Source organism: Vigna radiata, chromosome 9, assembly GCF_000741045.1.
Source record: "Vigna radiata var. radiata cultivar VC1973A chromosome 9, Vradiata_ver6, whole genome shotgun sequence".
NCBI lineage: Eukaryota > Viridiplantae > Streptophyta > Magnoliopsida > Fabales > Fabaceae > Vigna > Vigna radiata.
The window spans coordinates 20,178,505-20,199,867 of record NC_028359.1 but is presented as its reverse complement, the minus strand read 5'-3'; the positions used below and the strand labels follow the sequence as shown (position 1 = coordinate 20,199,867).

Below are 21,363 nucleotides of genomic sequence, written 5' to 3'. Positions count from 1 at the left end.
AATTAAAGAAAGTTGGGGAGGTGGAGGGAGGAAACGGGGAGGTGTAGGGAGTAACTTCCGTTGCTGAGGCAGAAGCTTTCGGCTGCTAGCTGAAAGTTAATTGGGCCGATGGGCTGGGAAAAAGAACCCAAAGCTAGGGCTAGCGCGAAGTGAGAAGGAGAGCAACTCGCGACCTTGACCAGCAATGACCAAGGCACGTGACCGGAGGAGCTTGAACTGGCAAAGAAACTGAAGAGGGTGATCGGAGGGCTTGAAGAAGAAAGCGAACGAGAAGCATCCGATCAGAGAGCACGAAGCATAGTGAAAAAGGTTCCTTTTTTCTATTTTTTTCTTTTCTTTCTTTGTTCCAGTTTCAAACCCTATAAAAGGGGGTTCTTTTCCATGCAAAGAGACACCTACACACCTTAGAATTCTGTTTACAGTTTTACATTCTTAGTTGTAGCAAGTAGAATAGCTAAAGCGAATGAAATTGCGTAGTCTAGGGTTTTAAGCGCTTTCAATAGTGTAGATGCTGAATTCTCTGGACTTGGATTGATCACTCACGGTGGTGACAGCCCGTGGTGACTTTTCAATCGCGCTTCTATTGGTAGTATCTCTTGTAATCTTCAATTCTTTTCAATAAACTTCCTTTTACTTTGAGTTGTCTCTATTTTGTGTACATTTTATGATTCCAAATTTGATTTCATGCAGTTTACTTGCTTTCTTAGTTCAATTCTAATGTTTATTTTTTTTGGTTTTCATTTACTTTCTGATGTTGTCTGAATTAGGTTAGCTTTAATCTTTGATGTTGATTTAATTTCTCTGTAAGTTTAGGATTCTGCATTATGTTTACATTTGTGGTTCTAATTTTAATACTATCATTTTGCTGTTTCACTCTAGGTTTGATGCATTGTATAGCTTTTGAATTGCTACTGTCATGTGTCCGTGATTTGATTCCAATTTCTATGCTTGTATGTCTTTTATCTTTTAGCATTTAAATTTGCATTATGAATTGATTTGCTGAATTTAGTTTTAGTGCAATAGCTGCATTTATATTTCTTGCATATAATCCTGTTAGATTCTAGGTTCTGGTTGGAGTTGATGAATTGGTTGAAATGTTTAGGTAGATGCTGCAAAGAGTTTGTTTTAATTGAAAGTAGCTTAGGTTCTTTTATTTTGCTTTTGACTGTAATAGGTGTAGAAAGTTGATACTGTTTCTTCACTTTTTAGTTTTCTTTTATGATTTTAGAATTGTATAGATGTAGGATTTATTTCTTTTTAGCTTCTGTTTGAAAGGATTCAGGTTGATATGTTGATAATAATGGTTGTAGAATAGGTTTCTATTTCTTATATTGGTTAGAAACACAAGTTAGTGTTGGATTCACTTTGGTTTGGTGAATTGATTGGAGATCACTGATTTTTAGTTCTGAAAATGAACTTTAAGACCCCAAAGTGGGCTTATTTTTACATGATGTCTTCCTGAAAAGTGATCAAACATTCTTTACACTAATCCTTTATGAATTTGATTCTAGTTTCTGCTTTAGCCAATACTTCTTATTTTGATTCTTTGATTTTGGTATTCCTGTGAATAGAGATTAGATACATTAGCTTAGATAATGCAATTTTCCATTCTTTTGGTTCTGTTATGTGTATATACCATTTCTTTTCATTAAACTGTTCATTGCTTTCATGTATCATTAGTTTCTATATCTAGTTTTACTCTTAATCTTCTTGCATCATTGTTTCATAGCATTCATAGGTTAGTTTAGCTACTGTTTGACTTGTATGCATAGTTAGGTTCAATCTCTTCATTACTTTAGTGTAGGTTTTATTTCTTTACATTTTATTTTCTTCTTCTCTTTTTGAACAGATTTCTTTTCTTATTTCTTTTCTTTTCAAATTTCTTTTGCAATTAATTTCTTTCCCCATCTTGTCATAATATATAGAAATAGTTAGTAAAATAACAAGACTTTAACCAATCATTTCTAAAGCTTAACTGTGCCGAGTCTAAGAATTGATACCTAGGTTATCCCTATACTTTATTAGTGGGGAAATCTAGCTTTGTTCTGATTTTGTGCGACTGATATCAGTTTAACAGGAATATAGCCTTATTAATGGTATGAATAAGGTTAAATTATTTTTGGTCTAAATGGTGATGTCATGATGTGTGAATGCTTTGGATAATGGTTCTAGTCTATTGTTAGATATTATATTAATATTACTAGCGCATATTGCTTAAATATCTTAAACTAGTTATTGTGTGGAGTCTTTGCATTAAATATAATGAAATAGACGTAAAATCACTCTGTTTTGCATAATAGAAACTTAAATCATAGATTGAAATATTGTGATGCAAGGTATGATATAACCTAAGTGATTGATGGTACCCAATGTGTTTATGAATGTGAGTATAAATTGGTTCAACCTTGTATGTGAATGGTTATTTAAAAAGGGCTTATTAAATGATTGCAATAATTTACTATAAGAATGAATCATGGTTGTGTGAATGAATTACAAGTTGTCAAATTTTTTGATATTTAGTTAACTGTTTAATTTGTTAATTTTACTATGTGATCATAAGTTAGTAGATTTGAATAACATATTAATTGAATTTCTTAGCTCACCCATACTTGTGTGTTTACTAGTTTGTGTATGTAGCTGTGCAATGATCGTATAACGAATGTTATACAGGAGTTCAGTGAGGAACACAAGCATTGTAGGAGTAATATGATCAAAGAGAGAGGGGTTTGACAATGAGAGTTTTATTTAAAGTATATCTATTCATGTAAAGGATTGTATTAATATTTCTTTTGGGCTGGATTTGGATAATTCCTAATTTCAATTCATAAACATTTTTATTTATGTTGTGATTTTAAACGAACATATTTATTGGATTATAAAAGTGATAAATTTCACTTGTTGAGGAATGTGAAAGAATTTTAATATAGATTTCTAAAATTTTAAAATCAAATGATTATATATTAAAATAGAATGATTCTATTCACGATTACAAAAATTTAAAATTCTACATGTTTCCAAAAATTCCAGATTTTGGAGTGTTACGGGTAGCCCTACCTCTGAACAAGAAACACAACAACACAGTCGAAGGTATTGCCTTGGTATGTTCCATACACTTTTGTTCATCTTGCTTGCTTTCTTTAGTTTGAGTATCTAACTACATTATCTCTGTTCCATTCCACAGACCAAAGATGGTGCAGTGGCAGAGACACATTTTTCCCTTTCTTCGCCACATTCACAAGCGAGTTGTGGATCATCACCATGCCAATCCTTCAGCTCCAAGCCTTGTCATTTCTCGCTTAGCCTCTTCTCTTTCACAAGGTTAAGACTTTTCTCTATTGCATTTTTTGTGTTTTCACTTATGGGGTCTTAGTTCTGTGAAATTTGTGACCTTTAAGGATTTGTTAGGGTAAAACTTGCTTTGGTATTATAGGTCAGATAGGGAGAAGAGCGTGGACAATAACGACGCCAACTTTGCCCTGTTTCTCAAGACCTATTTTTCTGGGTTTCCAACATCAGGTAAAATTATGTTTTGATGGCATGATCACTGGTATAGTAAAACTAAGGCTTTGTTTTGAATGACTTGTTAAATCGTTTTGGCACTAAAATCTATGGTTTGGAAAAAGTTTTGCGGACATCCAGTTGCGGTGTTTATACCCTGAGAGAGAGAGAAGTGAGACATGTGATGGTGATGTTATAAAAAGAGAGATGAAGGGAAATAAGAGTGTCATTGGGTGTGAGAGGTGTTAAAAAATTGGAGTTCTTTGGATGACATTCAAATCACAAGTGCCAGTTTAAGATTTTTTTTGTCAAAATTAATTCTGCCAAACTTTAAAATTAATGGATGCTAAGGCATTTTCTTAACCTCTCTACTCTAATAGTATGAACTGGGAAGGTAGAGCATTTTCATGTACTATAGTGAATTTTATTTTTCCAGCAAGGATGATAGGGGATTAAAAGTATATGTATGAAAGAATAAAAAAGGCGGGAAGCAAAGAAGTCAGTTAGGAGTTAGTTAGAAGTATATGAGAGTATAAATAAAGAGTTTGTTGAGAAGGGAGGGGTTTTTTGAATATTGATTGTATTGTTTACTGGATCTCAGTCCAGTGGAGGGAGGTTAGGTTTCCTTGATAGCTGTGGGAACATTGTATTCTTTCATTCGCTGAATACAAAAGAGGTTATTCACTGTGTTGAGTTTGTCTGGTGTGTTTTTACTCATTTTCTTGACTTCTTGATTAAAGAAGTCTATCAAAGGATATATGTAGTAATAATAGTAACCGAGTTAAAGTTAACTAGTGTATATTAAATAATTGCAATTGTTGTCTCTTGCAATGGAATAGTGGATTCTCATGTTTGCTCCTCTATAGAGAGGTTATGTCTTGTGCTGTCATTAGTGGAGGGGAAACCATGTTTTTGGTAGCAAATATTCTGGGTATATCCTGATTGGCACAGTGAGTGCAGTGAAGAGAGGAAGAAGATGAGTTAGCAACATTATTTTTGTCAATAGCAACAACAAAGTTTTACCCCTTCGTTGATGTTCTTGCTGTTGCACAACATAAGAGAAAATCTTAGAAATAGGAGAACATAAAAGAAAACCTGTTACAGAGAGAGAAAAAGAAAATAACCTGAAAAGATGCCATAAAAAACAGAAAAGATCCATGCAATGCAGCCACTGATAAGTTACCCACAGCTACACAACACAATCATGCGTGGTCGTGCAAATCGAAAATATTAGTTAAGAAAAGCAGTTTGGCTGGCAGTTACATGTTAAATGATGAATGCAAACCCTTTGCTTCTATGGTTGCTAATCGAAACTCTCAATGGAGTTTGGTTTAATTTGGGTATTTTTTTAAGAGAAAACCCAAAGGCTTTTCCTTTTTGGATAACGTATAATCTTTAGGTGGTTGAATTTCATTCTTCAGTTTAACATTCCCCTCTAACATCTTTCGTGCTGGTTTGACTTTAGAATAAATTATACTAGACTTACTCAGGTCTGTTATGGGTGGATTGAGGACTATTTGTTAAGTTGGGAAATGTTAGATATGAAATTGTTCACTAGCCATTTCCTAATAGTATAGCCTTGAGATCATTTGTCATTGACGTGATATCATATTGACTATGACCAAGTGAAAAGTTCAATCCTGTCTGGCCGTTCACTAGGTTTAAGTTAAATTAAGCACAAGGTTGGATGGGGATTTGTGCATTATCAACACTTCAAACTTCCATCGGGCTTGCATGAGGAGGTGCTTTACTTATAAACCACTTTTGAGTTTTCACATAGTAGCTTAAATTTTTTGGATTAGTTGGTCTCAAGTCATCAACAAAAAAATATAAGATGGAAAGCAAAGACGGATGCTTTTGGGTTAGTACAGGAGTCTGCAACCACGAGACACAAAAAGCCTTATTCTTTCCCAAAACATTTGGGCAAGGGTTGTGTTGGTGGCTCCTCTGTCATTGAGGTCTTTCCATGCCTCTATAATATTCCCTCTTAACAGAATCACTCCTTTTTATTTTCTTCAGGATGATTATATAAAATGGGAATTTAACTTTGGTAATCTTAATCATAGCAAAACCCTAGACATACAATCTCTCCTTATGTTAGTCTTTCATCTATTACAGTTCAGAGAATGTGATTCTCGACCCTTCTATAGTTACAGAAGTCTGTACATAGCAGCTGCAATAATGGATGAAGATGTAATAGAAGGATTTGGAAAGAATAATGTTTGAGGTTGGCCACTGAAATGTTTTGCGAAAGAATAAGGTTTTTGGCTTCTCTTTGGTACTAGATACTTGGTCTTTTAAGTGGGTTGTACACTGTTAGTCTTGACTTCTGTTTTGTTGGTTCTTTATAATCTTTTCTTTAATTATTTGTCTTGTCAGAGATATCTTATCCTCCTATATTTGTATATCACTTCTTTCTTTATGGATTTGTTTTTTATTTGAAAACAAAATTACTTTCACAACAATTCTTGTTGCTGCGCCCTAAATTGTGCAAACACTTTCTTAGACTTTGTGATCATACTGAATTATGTTTGGAGATTTTAATAAACAGGTTTGTTCATATTTAATATTTTCCAAAGCATCAAACTAAAACCTCTGGGTTTACTAAGCTAGTGTTATAAGTTTCATAATTTTATGTCTCTGCATGGATTATTGTTGCTTTGCTACTCTCTTCTTACCTTCATCTTTTTTTTCTTTTATTACTTGATTATTTCCGTTTCAGGGAATTTCAAGTACTGCTCCATTGCTGGCAAATTCATCTGAGGAAGCACCTGTTTTGTCACCTTTAGTCCCAGTTTCATCTTTGGGTGGTTCAAAAGGTGAAGACCAGAAGCAGAAAGCTGTTACTAAGCCAGAAACGGTTCAAGCAATATTAAAGGGAATAAAGCAGGTTTGAGATCCATATCACTATTCATCATTGTTTGCTTTTGGTTTTCTTATATGCGTCTGTTGGTTTCCCTTCATTAAGGGCATGTTTGGCAGACCTGAACAAAATATATGTTGAGTGAATTTTGTTTGAAATGATTCTAAAGTGCTTAAAAGTACAATATGAAAACTTATAACATTTAATATACCCAACATGGCAACATCAAAGGAAAATGGTCTTTTAATTGCTTAAATAGTTTAACAGATTCTACTTTATTCATTCAGTATAATGCATGTGATGATTGTATTTAGAAATTTTGGCCTTCTCTAGCCGCTCTACAATGCTGTTCTGTGATTACACTATTTTATGAGGTGCTATTGACAAGCCAAAAAATATTTAAAGAAAAAAAACGATTTTTTTTTTTATAAAGTTAACTAATTCAAGAGCATGCTATTATCGAAACTGTTTTTCTCCTTCAAAACAGTTTTGAGAGTGCATAAAGTAAAAGAATTTGCTGTACTCTATTGGAATGGACTAGTTTCATCTTTCCAAGTGCAACTAACTGCCACTGTTGAACGCAAGAATTGACAAAATACCAGTGGTGTTAGGATATAGAATAAGGGTAAGGGAAAAGGGGATTAGGGTAGGAAGGAGAGGACTCTATAAATAGATTGACTGTATAGTTAGAAGGGGACTTTTGGAGAATTAGTTGTTTGACAGGTTTGACCTGTGAAGAGGGTTAAGCCTCTGTTACCTGCTGTACAGACATTGTGACACGAATACATTCCTTAATCTCTCTGCTCTTCTTGTGTTCTTGGGTGAGGAAGAGCGTTGTGATTAGATTCTCAATCTAGGAATCTATCAATTGGTCTGACCTGCCTGATCGGCTGGGGAGGGGATTGCCAGATCAAGAAGGGATCAAGAAGTGATCAAGAAAGGGTGGAAGCATGGAAGGAAGAAACGATACCTTCGAGAGGAGGACCCACAAATTGAAAATGAACATGGCAACAATATGCCAAGATTATGTAGTAATACGCCAAGATTTGAGACCCAAGGGGTGATAGAGGAAGAAAAAGTGCGTCGGGCATACAGTAGCATGGAAGGAAGTGCTACCTATTGGATCCAAGCCTGGAAAGCTAAAGCCAAGAATCATTCTTGGGAAGGACTGAAGAGGGCAATGGTGTGGCGATTTGGAGAACGGAGGGGCACAACCGTTGAAGGGGTGGCGCACCAGGTAGGGGGACTGCCTGAACCATGGAGGGCAAAAAGAAATGAAGATTTACGACGATGATGACCTCGTCAGAGGCTCCAGATTGGAGCATCCTCGAGTCGCTCATTCTGGTGAACGAAATCGCAGCGGTGGAAGCCGACTGCTCCGTCGCACTCTCCCCTTACCAGCAGTGGAAAATCATCGCCCAGAACTGCGCCGCCTTGGACGTGCAATGCAACCTCACGCAGTGCCGCCGCAAGTGGCATGCGTTGCTCTCGGACTACGACTGCTTCAAGAGAACGGCCACCGCTGGAGGCAAGTTGTCGCTGAATTTCGATTACGAATTGTTTAAGGCAGTCGAACGCGTTGTGAGGGCACGTGAGGAGTGGGGCATGGCTGATCCCGAGAGCAATACCAAAGCAGGGAACGACGCACATGACGCTGCCGTGGAAAATGGGTCCAAAAGAGAAGGACAAAGGAAGAAGATCAGTGGGTGCTATGAACAGGCGGCATTAAAGATGGTAGACGTTGTTCAACGATTTTACTGGTTCTGGCTAGGAGGTGTGGAGTTGATTCTCGGTATGGAATGGTGGAGAAAATTGGGGAAGGTGACGGTGGATTGGGAGACGTTAACTATGGTGCACCGATAAGGGGAGGAGAAGATAATCAAAGATGACCCCACGTTAGAAAGAGAAATAGTGGGATCCAGGACTTTGTCAAAAATAGTTGACGTAGAAGCTGGCCTATTAGATTGGGAATTGGGCTCGTTGGAGGCCAAGGAGGAGATCCAGAATTGCCAAGGCCTTATTGAGAAGCAAAGGGAGGAGATGGAGCAGATATTGGGCCAGTATAGTCTGGTTTGTGCTGAGCCCACTGGGCTGTCGTCGGAACGGGGGAGGGTACATCAGATATCACTCAAGAAATTGGGTGAGCATACGACGGGAGGGGGATCGCGCCCAAGAACCAGAGTTCGTGGGGACGAACGGCGGGGTGGTGGCGCGATTAGAGTTCCAAGAACCACTGGGGACTGGAGGGAAAGGAATACCCGCAACCTATCGAATTCAGAGTACGTGAAAGGAGAAAAGAGGAAAATTTGCCACCGCTCAAGCCCCCTGACTTGAATTGAAGGGCAAAGCCAATGGGTTTCCTTCATATGGGAACCCGATGAGGAAGAGGAGCCATGAGACCAAGCTTCCCTATTCTAACCTTGAGGACAAGGTTGTTCTGCGGGGGGTGTATTGTTAGGGTATAGAATAAGGGTAAGGGAAAAGGGGATTAGGGTAGGAAGGAGAGGACTCTATAAATAGANTGACTGTATAGTTAGAAGGGGACTTTTGGAGAATTAGTTGTTTGACAGGTTTGACCTGTGAAGAGGGTTAAGCCTCTGTTACCTGCTGTACAGACATTGTGACTACGAATACATTCCTTAATCTCTCTGCTCTTCTTGTGTTCTTGGGTGAGGAAGAGCGTTGTGATTAGATTCTCAATCTAGAAATCTATCAAGTGGCACATCTTTATATCTCTGATATCATTTCAGAACTGCTAGATATGACATAATAATGATGACAATGACGTGAATATGTAATCCAAATGACATACTTTTAAACAATGCAACAACCAAGCTAATAAAGGGCACTTATTACTTTTGATTGAATGATCAACTGTTGAGTGTCGTGACAAAATCAAGTACATGTCTAACTCTTAAACTTTGGGTATAAGTCTAACTCAACTTCAGTCTTATAAATCAAGGTTTGCATCCCACTTGTATACCCTAGCTATATCACTAAACAACGTGAGACTGAAACATCATCGTTTAGGTACCAATTGAGGATTCTCTACTTTATATACACTATAGGTTGGATATACCCTTGTCGATGTGGGACTAAAGTATCTGCTTTGAGGTTACAATTTAGGCAATCCCCAATGGCAAGGTGGGGGTGATTCCAACAGTACAAACTTTGAAGTTAATTACAATCTCAACTTTCAATATTTTAATCAGCAATTGTTAGTGCTGAAGTGCATTCCTCTCACTTTAGAGGAGCTAAATTAATCGACATTTTCCCCCAGGACTTTCCATATGATCCTAATCTGTTAGATATATAACAATAAAAAGGTTGAACGTGCCTGTATGTAGCATTCAAATGGTTATATTCCATTTTTCCCTGTAGTTTCATAGTCCCCCCATCCCTGCTCTCCTTACCAATCTATCTTTAACTGTATCTACTATATTGTTTTATCTCTCCTTTTCTAACATTCGATGTTTCCCCCAATTGGTGCGTTTGGTTTTCTAGTAAGCACTAGTGCAGACTAATTGATTTGACAATATGAATAAGTATCTCAGTGTATCTTCACAAGTATATTCAGCATAGCTATAATAGGAATATTAAAAAATTATAATGTTTTATTTCATTTATGTGGTGTCCTTGCATAGCTCTTTTTAAAGAAACTTCTGTGATATTTTAATCAGCATGTCAATTTTTTCTGACATGTTAGAACATTTTTTAAGCTATTGTAATTCATTGTTTAGTTCATAAGCTGATTTTTTCATACCCTGTCTTCAATGGTATTTAAGAGTCCGAAGAAGGTCAACCTAGTTGCTGCTCTGGTTCGTGGCATGCTTGTTAAAGATGCATTGATGCAGCTGGAATTGACAATAAAAAGAGCAGCAAAAACTGTTTATCAGGTAGTAATACTAGGCGTTTTTTTATTGTCACCACATTGGACAAGAAGATTGCAAAAACTATAATATTTAATTGCTTTCAAAGTTCCTCTTTGATTGCATCAAATTATAATAAATTTTTTTTCTCAATATTTTTTCCTCATGCCCTAGCCATTTTACATTTTCTCACTTATAATACCAATATGAAATTCTGAAGTATCCTTACTCTTCAGTGCTTTTTGCCTGCGTTTAACACAACTTGTGACTATTTAGATTCCGGTTATGTTCAATTTCACTGGAGAGAAAGGTTATTCTATTACTTTCTATGTGGTAAAGCAGAATTGCCAGCATTTGTTTTAATATCCTACACATTGCAGGTTATTCATTCGGCCCGAGCAAATGCCTCTCACAATCATGGTTTAGATCCAGAACGTCTCATCGTAGGTAATAAATATCTTGAAGTTCAAAATTGTTAGAACTTAGAAGTGAAGTTGTTCTATTACATTATTTAAATAGAACATTGCAGGATTGTTTAGTCCATGTAGCGGACCTCATCTAATGATAAAAAGCTTAATTGTTGTTCTATATCTAATGATCCTGGTTCCTTGTTTCTTCTTGCAGCGGAAGCATTTGTAGGAAAGGGGTATTTCAAAAAGAGAATTGCCTTCCATGGCAAAGGAAAATCAGGGACCATAATGAGACCAGAATGCCGGCTAACAATTGTAGTGAGAGAGATAACTCCGAAAGAAGAGGCTGATATTGCTAGGTTGAGAGTTCACAACTTTAAGAAACTAACTAAGCGGGAGAGACGACTTGTGCCTCATCAACTTATTGAGACCACTCCTGTTTGGGGCCGCAAAAACAAATCTAGTGGTCAAAACTTGAGTGCTGCACCTGCATGAGCCTCACTTTGTTTCCAAGTTTTCATGCTTCATGGCATTTTTTGTGTAATAGATTATTCTTGGAGATTACATAATATGGAAACAATTGAGAAATTTGTCTGGCCCTTGTTGCAAATCATAGAAAGTTTGTGCCGGATCATGTTTAGTATTTTTGAGATTGTTGATAGAGGAAGCAGAGAGTATTAACTGAATCCACAATCTCTATGATATCTGTTTTTTATTATGACAATACATTGTTAATTAAAACACACATGTGTATGTACTATGTTATATGTGTTATATTTGTTTATGTTCACTGTGAGATTTTTTCATGCATATTCTAATTGTCAAAATGGATATACTTTGTTGATTATTGCATACTATTGTTTGAAATGTGTTTATACCACTGTATGCATATGTATGCATAATATGTGTTTTGAAAATGGAAAAATCACATGTACCAATAGAGGTCTCAAACTAACCCATGGTTCTAGGACCAACTTCAACCCACTCTTGAAAAAACTCTATTTTAAGAAGTCTCCTAAGTAGAGGGTCAGAAAAAAGCCTCAATCCCTAAAACCCCTTCTCAAGTGGGTTAGGGTCAGGGTTAAAGTGGGTTTAACTCCATTCTAAAACTTAATTAAATTTTAATCTCATTTTAAAACTTTAATTAAATTTTAGAAATAATATAATTTATATATATATATATATATATATATATATATATATATAATTTATTATAATTTTACTCTTTCTCTCTAATATATTATATTATAAATATTATATATTATATTATATTAAATCTTATTATTATAATAATAAATATTTCTTTCTAACTTTTGAATTTTATTGTTATAATATTATTATTATAAACAAGTTGTCAATTAATTATATATATAAATTTTGTCAAAACATTTTTTTCACAAAATAACATTGGTTAGTTTTGAGACAATTGGTGTACGTTTTAAATACTAACTAACGTAGTGTTCTTTTAAATGATTACGTTTGAAAAATAGAAAAGTAAAAATAATTATTTTTCATAAACTAATTTTAGCTTAAACGTTATTATCTTATTAAATATATATTTTAATTAAAATTATTATCTTATTAATTTCTGTTGGTAATATTTTGTAAATTAAACATTATTAATTATTTAATTATTTCTAAAACTTACTATTTTGATAAACTAAAAGATTATTTTTAACAAAATTATTTATAAAATTAATAAAAATTATTTATATTCATTTTTATAATTATGATATTAATGTTCTTTTTATTTTTTCTTTCAAAAAAAAAAAACTCAAGCACACATATATTTTAATTAAAACAATTTATAGTCATTATTGAATCAAAATTAATATTAAATAATCATATATTTTAAAAATATCTCTTTTTTTAGTTTCCAATTCTGGATGTATACAGTATCTTTTTTTTTCTCTCATTGGACATATCTGTTTTCAAATATGCAATAATTATAGTAGGCAAAATTACTTTCCAGATGTTAATAAGGTATTGGAGTAAATCAACTGACTATGCCTGGTTAGAGAGCATCTAAAATAAACACTGCCACCAATCTTCACATTCAAGTTTTTTTGACAATCATTCTTTACTGTTTGTGATTTTGGCTGCTATATAAGTTGATAGCTTTTTCTCTGATTGAGTTTGTGTGCTTCATAATTTAAAATTTTCAAGTTATAACACTTAATATAAGTGTTTCTTTTCTCTGTAAAAATGTAATTTATTATTGAATATTTAGTTTTTTTTTGTAAAAAAGAAAGCCCATGGGTTGGCCCTGACCCACAGGGTTTCGGGGCTTTTTAGCCCTGGAGACTTTTTTAATAAAGGGCCTTTTTGGCCCCGTGGACTTTTTTGGCCCTAACCCACATGGGCTAGGGCCAGGGCCTATTATAGGGACTTATTTGACAGGTCTATGTACCAAGTATATCTGTGTGACTTAATCAATTACAATATTGTGTTAATCAATTAAGGTTATCAAGACAATTTTTTAAATTGTGGCAAAACAAATTTTAAATCGATTACATGGTTAAATTGATTAAAATTCATGTCTTTGTACAAATATTTTTCAAGTGTGTTGTGATGGATTTTGAGAAGAAAAGATTTTCAAAAATATGTTAAGTGTTAAAGCTTAATTGATTACTTGGATCATGTATTCAATTAAGTTTGTTAAAGATTTGAAAATTGTTTCATTGTTTTTAATGATCATATTTTTAAATATGTTGACTAAGCGTAATCGATTAAAATGTGTCTAATTTGACTTACTCCATATATAGGTACATGATTTGAAATTTTGTAAGACAATTGTGATTAACATTTTCATATCAGTTTCAGATTGATATTTGAAGCTTTACAGAAGTGAGAAACGCTCCACGAAACAAGAATTATTGTGGTGTACAAGTCTTGAAAGTTTCTTGAGATTGATTGATTCGTAAAATCTGATTGTTTTGTGCAATAGAGGTGCTTACTGCTTGATCAGGAACTTTTGCAAACGCTGAGGGCTGCTGGTTTCCTATGGTGTCTATAGGAAAGGTCTCAAAGGGGTGACTGCAGGAGAGCATTGTTCTTGCTGCTAGTCTTTTTGTATGTGCCTATATTAAATTAGTGAGTTAGAAAGATGATTTACATTTTGACAACGTAGTCGCTATAAAGTCCTTGTTGTAAAAACTCAGACCTTTATATGCATTAACTTCCAATCTCGGGTTGAGTGAAAGGACACTGGATGTAGGCAGATTGGCCAAACTAGTATAAAACTCAGAGTTTAAATTTTCTTCGCTTTATCTTTCTACATTAAGTCGATTATATTCTCTGTCTACATTCGAATACGCATACTGTTACATTGTATATACTTTTTTATGTGATTCAAGAAAAGTTTAAGAACTTATAATTTTGTGAAAAAGATTTCAAAAGTGATCAATTTTATAAAACACCAATTCATCCCGTCTTGATGTGAGAAACAAAACACATTATTTTTAACAAGTATTATTCTCATTCACTAGCTTATTTTTCTTCATGTTAGGTACTAAAAAGGATATGCCCTGTTCAATTAGCAGCAAAAGAATCTCCTCTCGTTTTGAGTGGAAGTATAACCCTGTGATTTTCAAGATAAGGGTATTCTTGCATCATTTTATTAAATGTGGTTTAATTATTTATTGAACTTGTTAGCAACATATATCAATCGGTAAATGAGTTTACTATCAGTTCTAACTTTAATTTGATATGTCAAATCTTGGTCAGTGAAATAAAAAATTGGTAATTTGAAACTGCTAAGAAATAGTTTGTCTTACTTGTGTGTTAATCTAACTGATATTTTCACCAAGTTTGTTCTTGGGACCAGCAAGTTCATGCAGTGTAGTTGTATCATCTAATGATTGTTCTGCTTAGTTAGATTTTATGTTACTATGTTATATTTCACTATGTATCTGTTTAAAGAACTCTCTCTTTCTTGTTCTCTAAGAAACGTACATCAATTTTATGTTTGGCTAGAAACTGCTCATGGTCACACATAATTCCTTTACTCCTTCATTAAGGAATTTTAACAATCAATTCCTACTTTTTAAACTATAAACAAAAAAACATAATAATTAACTTAAATTATTTACTAATATACTTATACACTTTCCATTTTTATTATCTGAAAAAAATTACAATGATTATTCATTTAAACTTACTTTTACCATTTGCTACTAATTTTTTCTCGTCCCCTGTTGTAAATTTTACAATAATTATACATGCAACGACTTCCTTCTTATCAACAGCACACACAAGGTTTCATTTCATATTCCATCTTATAGAATTGAAAATCACTATAGGATGCACCATTTCTATAACATTAGGAAGTCGTTTGATTTTATTTGAAATTTCTATAACATTCCATTAGGGATGTTCAGTAGGATGCTTAGAAGAAGACATTACAATTGATTTTATTTTATCATATTCAATAATCCTATATTGTTTGGGAGGAGTCAAAATTAAAAATAATTTAAATATTTATTATTTCTTCAATATTTTGAGATGTTTTTATAAAAATAAAACCTTAAAGTAATTTGTTTTATGGACAAAGACAACAAACCTCCATGCCTTACAAAACCAATTTTTGTGTGATAAATAATAAATTCTAATGACATGAAATAAATATAATTGGTGACTTTTGACATAATTGTTGTATTTTATGTTAACAATTATCAGATCCAAAAGTGACAGAAACTAATAAAAATATATCAAGTAACAAACGTTTTTTTTATAGTAAACTAAAAAAAAGTAAAAATATTATTTGAGCCTAAATTTAATATATACTTTTATAGCTATTTATTTATTTTGTATTAAAATAATGTGTATAAAAATATACGTTTTATGAAAACATTTCTGTGATATTTAAAAAAAAAATAATAATTAAACCATTCAACTTTTCGTTTATAAGAAAATATTTAATTTTGTTCTAAAACGTTAATTGTAATTTTTTGTTAAGTTTTAGTTTTAGATCATATGATATTTTTAAATAAAACAATGGAGGTGGTTGTTACTTTATTAATATATATATATATATATATATATATATATATATATATATATATATATATATATATATATAGATGTCATTTTATTAAAAATATAAAAGAAATTGTTTATTTAAAATTAGAAAATTGTAAAATTCATTTAACATAAGGTGATTGCAATATTCCATTAGATTGTACATTTTGGTGATTTTGACTTCAATATTTAATATTCTCTTTCAATAACAATATTAACGACAGTTCAATATTTTAAGGTGTAAGTGTTATAATTTATGCGACACTTACCTCTATTTTATAATATTCTGTTTTGTAAGTGCTTAAAATTTTTAATAGGAAAATGATATATAGACAACAAATTTGGACAACATTTAGACATAGGACGCGTGTCTAAATGTGATTGGTCCACGTGAAAATTGATTTTAAATTCGACTGATGACGTGGCATGGAAAGAAGGCATCAGATTTGAATCTGAAAATCATTTTTTTCATTTTGGCGCATTCGACAAATTTGAGAGAGAAGGAAAAGCGAAACGTGTTCGAGAATCCAGCCGACACCGTCACAGTGACGATCTCGTTCGAACCGGCCTCCACTGTTGTCGGACTGTTTCCGTCAGAGACCCGCCGTCCGTCCGTTGTCTTCCTTCCACGCAGCCACCCAGAATCGCGTTCGAGCCGGCTTCGAAGAAGGCAAAACCTAGACGTCGGAGGTGCGCCGTCGTCTTCTCTCCTCCAAGCCACCGTACCGCCGCCGTTGAGCCATCGTTCGAAGACAACATCTTGCCGTCGCCCCAACCGCCTAGTGTCGTCGGAGGTCCTCCGGAGTACCTTTCTAAAAGGTATTTTCTTCCTTTTAACATGAGTATCTCCTTTAATTGAGTTGTTTTCTAGAGTTGTTGTTGTATACTTAGAAGCAAAGCCTATAGTAGAAAAACACCCATTTAGAAAAGCCTATAGTAGAAAGTCTCGAACCTGTCACGGGATAAATCATGGGACTCAATTGGTTCGATTGTTCTCGATTTCTTTTTTTAGGTTTTGATTATTATCCTTTGTTCTTTTTATATTTTAGCTTAGTTGCTTGATATCAGAGCTCCAATAGAGATTGAGCGATCCTTAGATGTTGGGAGTATGAAGAAGAAGTAGCGTCGATTGCTTATAATGGTGATGATAAGCCAGGCTTCCTTAAGAAGACAAACAAATTCTAAGGTTAGATCATCCCAATTTTGCTATTAATGGTGCGGGAACTAAAATTCCTACCAGCATTCAAAGGTTGTTGTGTTATTTTACCAAGAATATTTGCTTTTTCCTATTGCACTTTTTAAGAAAAGTTTCTTGAAGCTGATTGAGTGAACTTGTGGTGGAAGACAGATTTGATGGGAACTCTAAACTGATCGCGTTACCGTTAATGGATTTAAAGCTACTTATGCAATTAAGGATGGTGCGGAAGGACCGAGAGGATGGAAGGTATTTCCTCTCCCTTTTCATTTTGCTGTTTTATGGTTATAACTTTTGAATTTAAAATGTCAATTTTTTTTCTACTCTTTAGTGTTCTAACACGGAATGGAATTCTGTAGAGTAGTGGTCTTCCTTGGTTAACACCAAAGAAGACATTGAGTTTGGATAATCTAACACATGCTATATCTGAAGTAATTAGAGTAAGTATCTTGATTTTATCTAATTGTAATTGTTATTCTCAATGCTGAAGCATGAGAAAATACTACTATTGCTTTTCATATTGTAAACTAGTATGCATTTTCTCTATTTAATTTAATAATACAGATAGGGTATTCAAATCGGCAGGTCTCCAGCGGCGGCAGTACGACGGCAGTGGAGGCCGGTTCGAACGAGATCGTCACTGTGACGGTGTCGGCTGGATTCGTTTCGCTTCTCCCTCTCTCTCAAACTCTCTCAGTGTCGAATGCACGAAAACGAAATAAATGATTTTCAAATTCAAATCTGATGCCTTCTTTCCATGCCATCTCAGTAGTCGAATTTAAAATCAATTTTCACGTGGACCAGTCACATTTAAACACCCGTCCTGTGTCTAAATGTTGTCCAAACTTGTTGTCTATATATAATTTTCCTTTTTAATAACGATAACAATCAACTCGTGCATGTCATTATATCTTATCATTGATTCACATGACAAAATAATGAAAGAAAAGAGGTACAAAAATAAGATGTCTTAAATTTTAGTCAACTATAATATCTGTTTTTTGTCTCTATTACTATGTACATGAAAAAAAATTTCATGACAATTCACTTCCAATTGTAAATCACATATCCACGAATTCATTTCCGTGACAACTTCATCAGTGAAGCTCGAATTGCAACATTTTAAAACTTCAATAAAACTAAGCAAAGGAAGTGTATCTATCTTGAAGTTATTTTCCATTACACACTTCCATTCAACTTAATACAAATAGAATGTGTAGATTGGTAGGAAAATCTCATGATACACACTCAAATATTTTTTTAAATTTGGAGTAGTACCAAAAGCAAATTCGTGAGGACTTGGTCCAAAGCGGATAATATTTTATCAGTGTGGAGACTTATGTATATGTGTGAGTGTGAAACCCCTCCCTACATAGATAGACAAATACATAGTTTGCAAAAAGCATTTTCACCTAAATAAATGACTCCAGAAGTTCCTAAGCCATCATAGTACTTCAAATCATAACTTACAAATAAGAGGGTTAAGTAACAATAACATCAATGGCATATTCATTATCTCTTTAAGTATTCCTCTCCTTTCCTTGTTATCTTAAGGGTCTAGTTTACTACATTGTATTATACTCCTTTTGATCTTGGATATAAGCAAAATAAAAAACCTGATTTAAAATGTTAGTAGCTTTGAATTATACTAAACTTATTTAAAAAATAACAATTACTCTTCCTTAATCATTGGAAGCAAACATTTCAATTAAGGATCCCGGTAAGTTAACAATTTTTTTTAACAATTTTTTGACAATAAAATATGTGTCATCACTTTATTGATCTGCTTAAATTTTTTTTTTCAGAAAAATATTTGAAACGGACCAATCACAAACGATCACGTATCAGTTATAAAAAAGTTGTCAAAAAATTGTTAAAAAACCTTTTCCTTAAATAAAGGGCCTTTTAGAGATAATAGAATAAAATTAGTTGAGATTTGCTTATCCTCATAGACTAGATGGAGTACTTTGATTCTTACAAAAATTTTAGAAGAAGAGAAAGAAAAACAAATGTGAACCTCATAAGATTCCTTATTTCTTTCTCTGCCCATTTTTGTACCATCTCCCTGGGATTATGCTTATCGTATCCATTACTAAACCGGATGTCTCCTTGCATATATCTATCTCTATCCCTGATATCATAAGATCACAGAACACACAGTTTGTAAAATAAAATAACTTTGAAAATGTTTCAAGACAGTGTAGAAGAAATGTATTACAAGGCTGTGTGTATGTAATGAATAAATTAAGAAGACATCCATCTAGAAAAGTATCAATAATCCCTTCCCCAGAGCTTTCTATAATTCTTCAACAAAATATCATATAGGTAAGAGAGAATAGATAAAACAATACCACAAGTACACTTGAATACAAATTTTTGTTTTCTCTTTAAAAGAGAAAACAAAGTATAATTATCTATAACATTTCAGCCTCCAGACAATTTACAGTAACAGAAGAAAATCTTAAACAAGCTAATATATGCTATACTTAAATTCCAAAATAGATGTTTTGATATTTTTATTGCAAGTTCTTGACCATGAGATTTAGTTGCATGATAAACACTTGAATAGTTAGAGAAGCTCAAAAGTCTTATTTTTCACTTAGTAAATCTAATACAACTTACTACTGTGAATAATGTTTTCAAAAATATTTTCACAAATTATTGTCTAATAGTTTTTAAGTATAATGTGCAAGAGTTTTAAGTTAATTAGACACTGGTTTTGATATTATGAGTAAATGGAAAATGTTATAGATAGAGAAGCAATAAATCATAAATTTTTATACTGGTTCACTCAACCTGAGTTATGTCTAGTTCTCCTTACGAACTCTTAAAGGGTTCTACTAATCTTTTTCAAGATTACACGAGTTTTGTCTCTCTAGGATCTCATCGAGTATTCTCACCACTCTTGGTCACAACAAGTATTAGAACCACTCCTGGTTTCCTAGTCAACCTGACTAGACTGAGTTTAGCCTCTCCAAGATTTAACCCTAAACAACTATCTATACGTTCAACTACACCTGAGCTAAACAACAAACTATTTAAGTTCTCTCCAGAACTTACAACAAATCCACAAATGGATTTTTTACAAGGAACAAATGAATGACTCTCAGCAAGAGGATATGTGTTCAAATATAATACAATATGTAACACTTGAAAGTGTTTCTCTCTTTACAAAGATTTCTCGCTCAAAAGATATTGAGTGTTAGATAAAGTAAGGACACTTTAAGATTTATTCTCTTTTCTTGTTGCTTGTCTTCTTATGTTATTATGTGCTTTTTCATCAACAACATCTTCTCTTCAAGCTTTCTTTTATATACACTTCCTTTGTAAGATGACCGTTAGACCAAGAAGTTGACTTCTGAAGAGTTGGTAGCTTTTCGATTTGAAGTTTGACTTTAGTCTTCTTTGTAGGGTCCAAAGCTCTTTCTCATAGCCTTAAGTGAAATATGAACTTGTATGATTTGACAGAGTAAATGCATCAAGGAAACATTCCCATAATGTTGTTCTTCTATCATAATGTTTTTTTCTTGGGTGTCGTAAATTTGATAATATCTTTATGCTTTATTAATATGCACTAATATCAAGAGGCAGAGTACACAAGTATCAAAGTACGTTTTTGTACACAAATAAATATTTTAAATGTTTAAACGTTTAGCAATGCAGTGTGTTTAGAATATTTTATCATTTTTCATTTCGCTAATAAATACATTGTTTGGTGAGACAAATGTGTGTTCATCAAATGATATGAACATAAGATGTTTTGTCAAGGCTAAAGCATCTGGTGGTCATTCTCTAGAATTATTTGCTTGATATAACACTATATAAAACTATTTCTTTTAATCTTAGTGTCATATAAGAGATAGACTTTTGTTTCCATAAGAAGCTAGCTTAGTTTGCTCATAGAGTCTTGATGAATGCATATTTATGCCTTAAATTTAGCCTTTAATATTGAATTCTTAATTGTTTTTTGTACTTTAATAGAATATTTTAATTTGAATTTTTTATAATTGGCTTTATTTAGCATTAGATACAAAACACATGTTAAAAATAGTTTTTTAGTTGCATAAATGTTCTTTGGATATTTTGATATGTGTTAGTACAACTACAACTAAGTTGAGCTCATTGAGGTGTGAAAATAAAATGATTAAAGTTTCATGACACCTTAAAGATAAATCCAAGAATGGAAAATAATCAAAGACCATAAGAAGTCAATCCAAGCATAGTATGAAAAAATGAAGAAATTTGGCTAAGCCAAGAAGAGAGAACAAACAACAAAAATTGGATCTTGCGGATTTCTCTAAGCTTTGATAATTGATAAATGTTTATGATTAAAGATAATTTGGGGAAAATATGTCTTAAGATATTTTGTTTGATATTTTTAAATAATTACCTTATTTAACTATATCAATAAATATCAAAAGATAATATTTACCAAATCTTTTTTAATCTAGCATATATCTTCTCAAATATTTTTAGATCTCAACAACAATCAAATATATTTTGAAGATA

The 21,363-nt window shown here is 33.2% G+C and overlaps 2 protein-coding genes across 7 annotated transcripts; both read left to right on the top strand.

The window, feature by feature from the left end:
• Nucleotides 1-80: 80 nt before the first annotated feature.
• Nucleotides 81-11,430, top strand: LOC106774363. Of its 6 annotated transcripts, none has more exons than XM_022785881.1 (8): nt 81-306; nt 3,026-3,087; nt 3,182-3,318; nt 3,431-3,516; nt 6,221-6,388; nt 10,147-10,257; nt 10,611-10,677; nt 10,855-11,430. In XM_022785881.1, the coding sequence occupies exons 3-8, from the start codon at nt 3,189-3,191 to the stop codon at nt 11,133-11,135; spliced, it is 843 nt and encodes a 280-aa protein (XP_022641602.1). In that variant the 5' UTR covers nt 81-306; nt 3,026-3,087; nt 3,182-3,188; the 3' UTR covers nt 11,136-11,430. The 6 variants fall into 6 exon arrangements, with proteins under 6 accessions (XP_022641602.1, XP_014516823.1, XP_022641601.1 ...); XM_014661337.2 differs by having other exon boundaries at nt 81-309; nt 3,028-3,087; XM_022785880.1 differs by having other exon boundaries at nt 82-306; nt 3,026-3,098.
• Nucleotides 6,401-10,135, top strand: LOC111242472. Its single transcript, XM_022785883.1, has one exon. It carries the CDS (start codon nt 7,652-7,654, stop codon nt 8,222-8,224), a length of 573 nt encoding a protein of 190 aa, XP_022641604.1. The 5' UTR covers nt 6,401-7,651; the 3' UTR covers nt 8,225-10,135.
• Nucleotides 11,431-21,363: the final 9,933 nt, after the last annotated feature.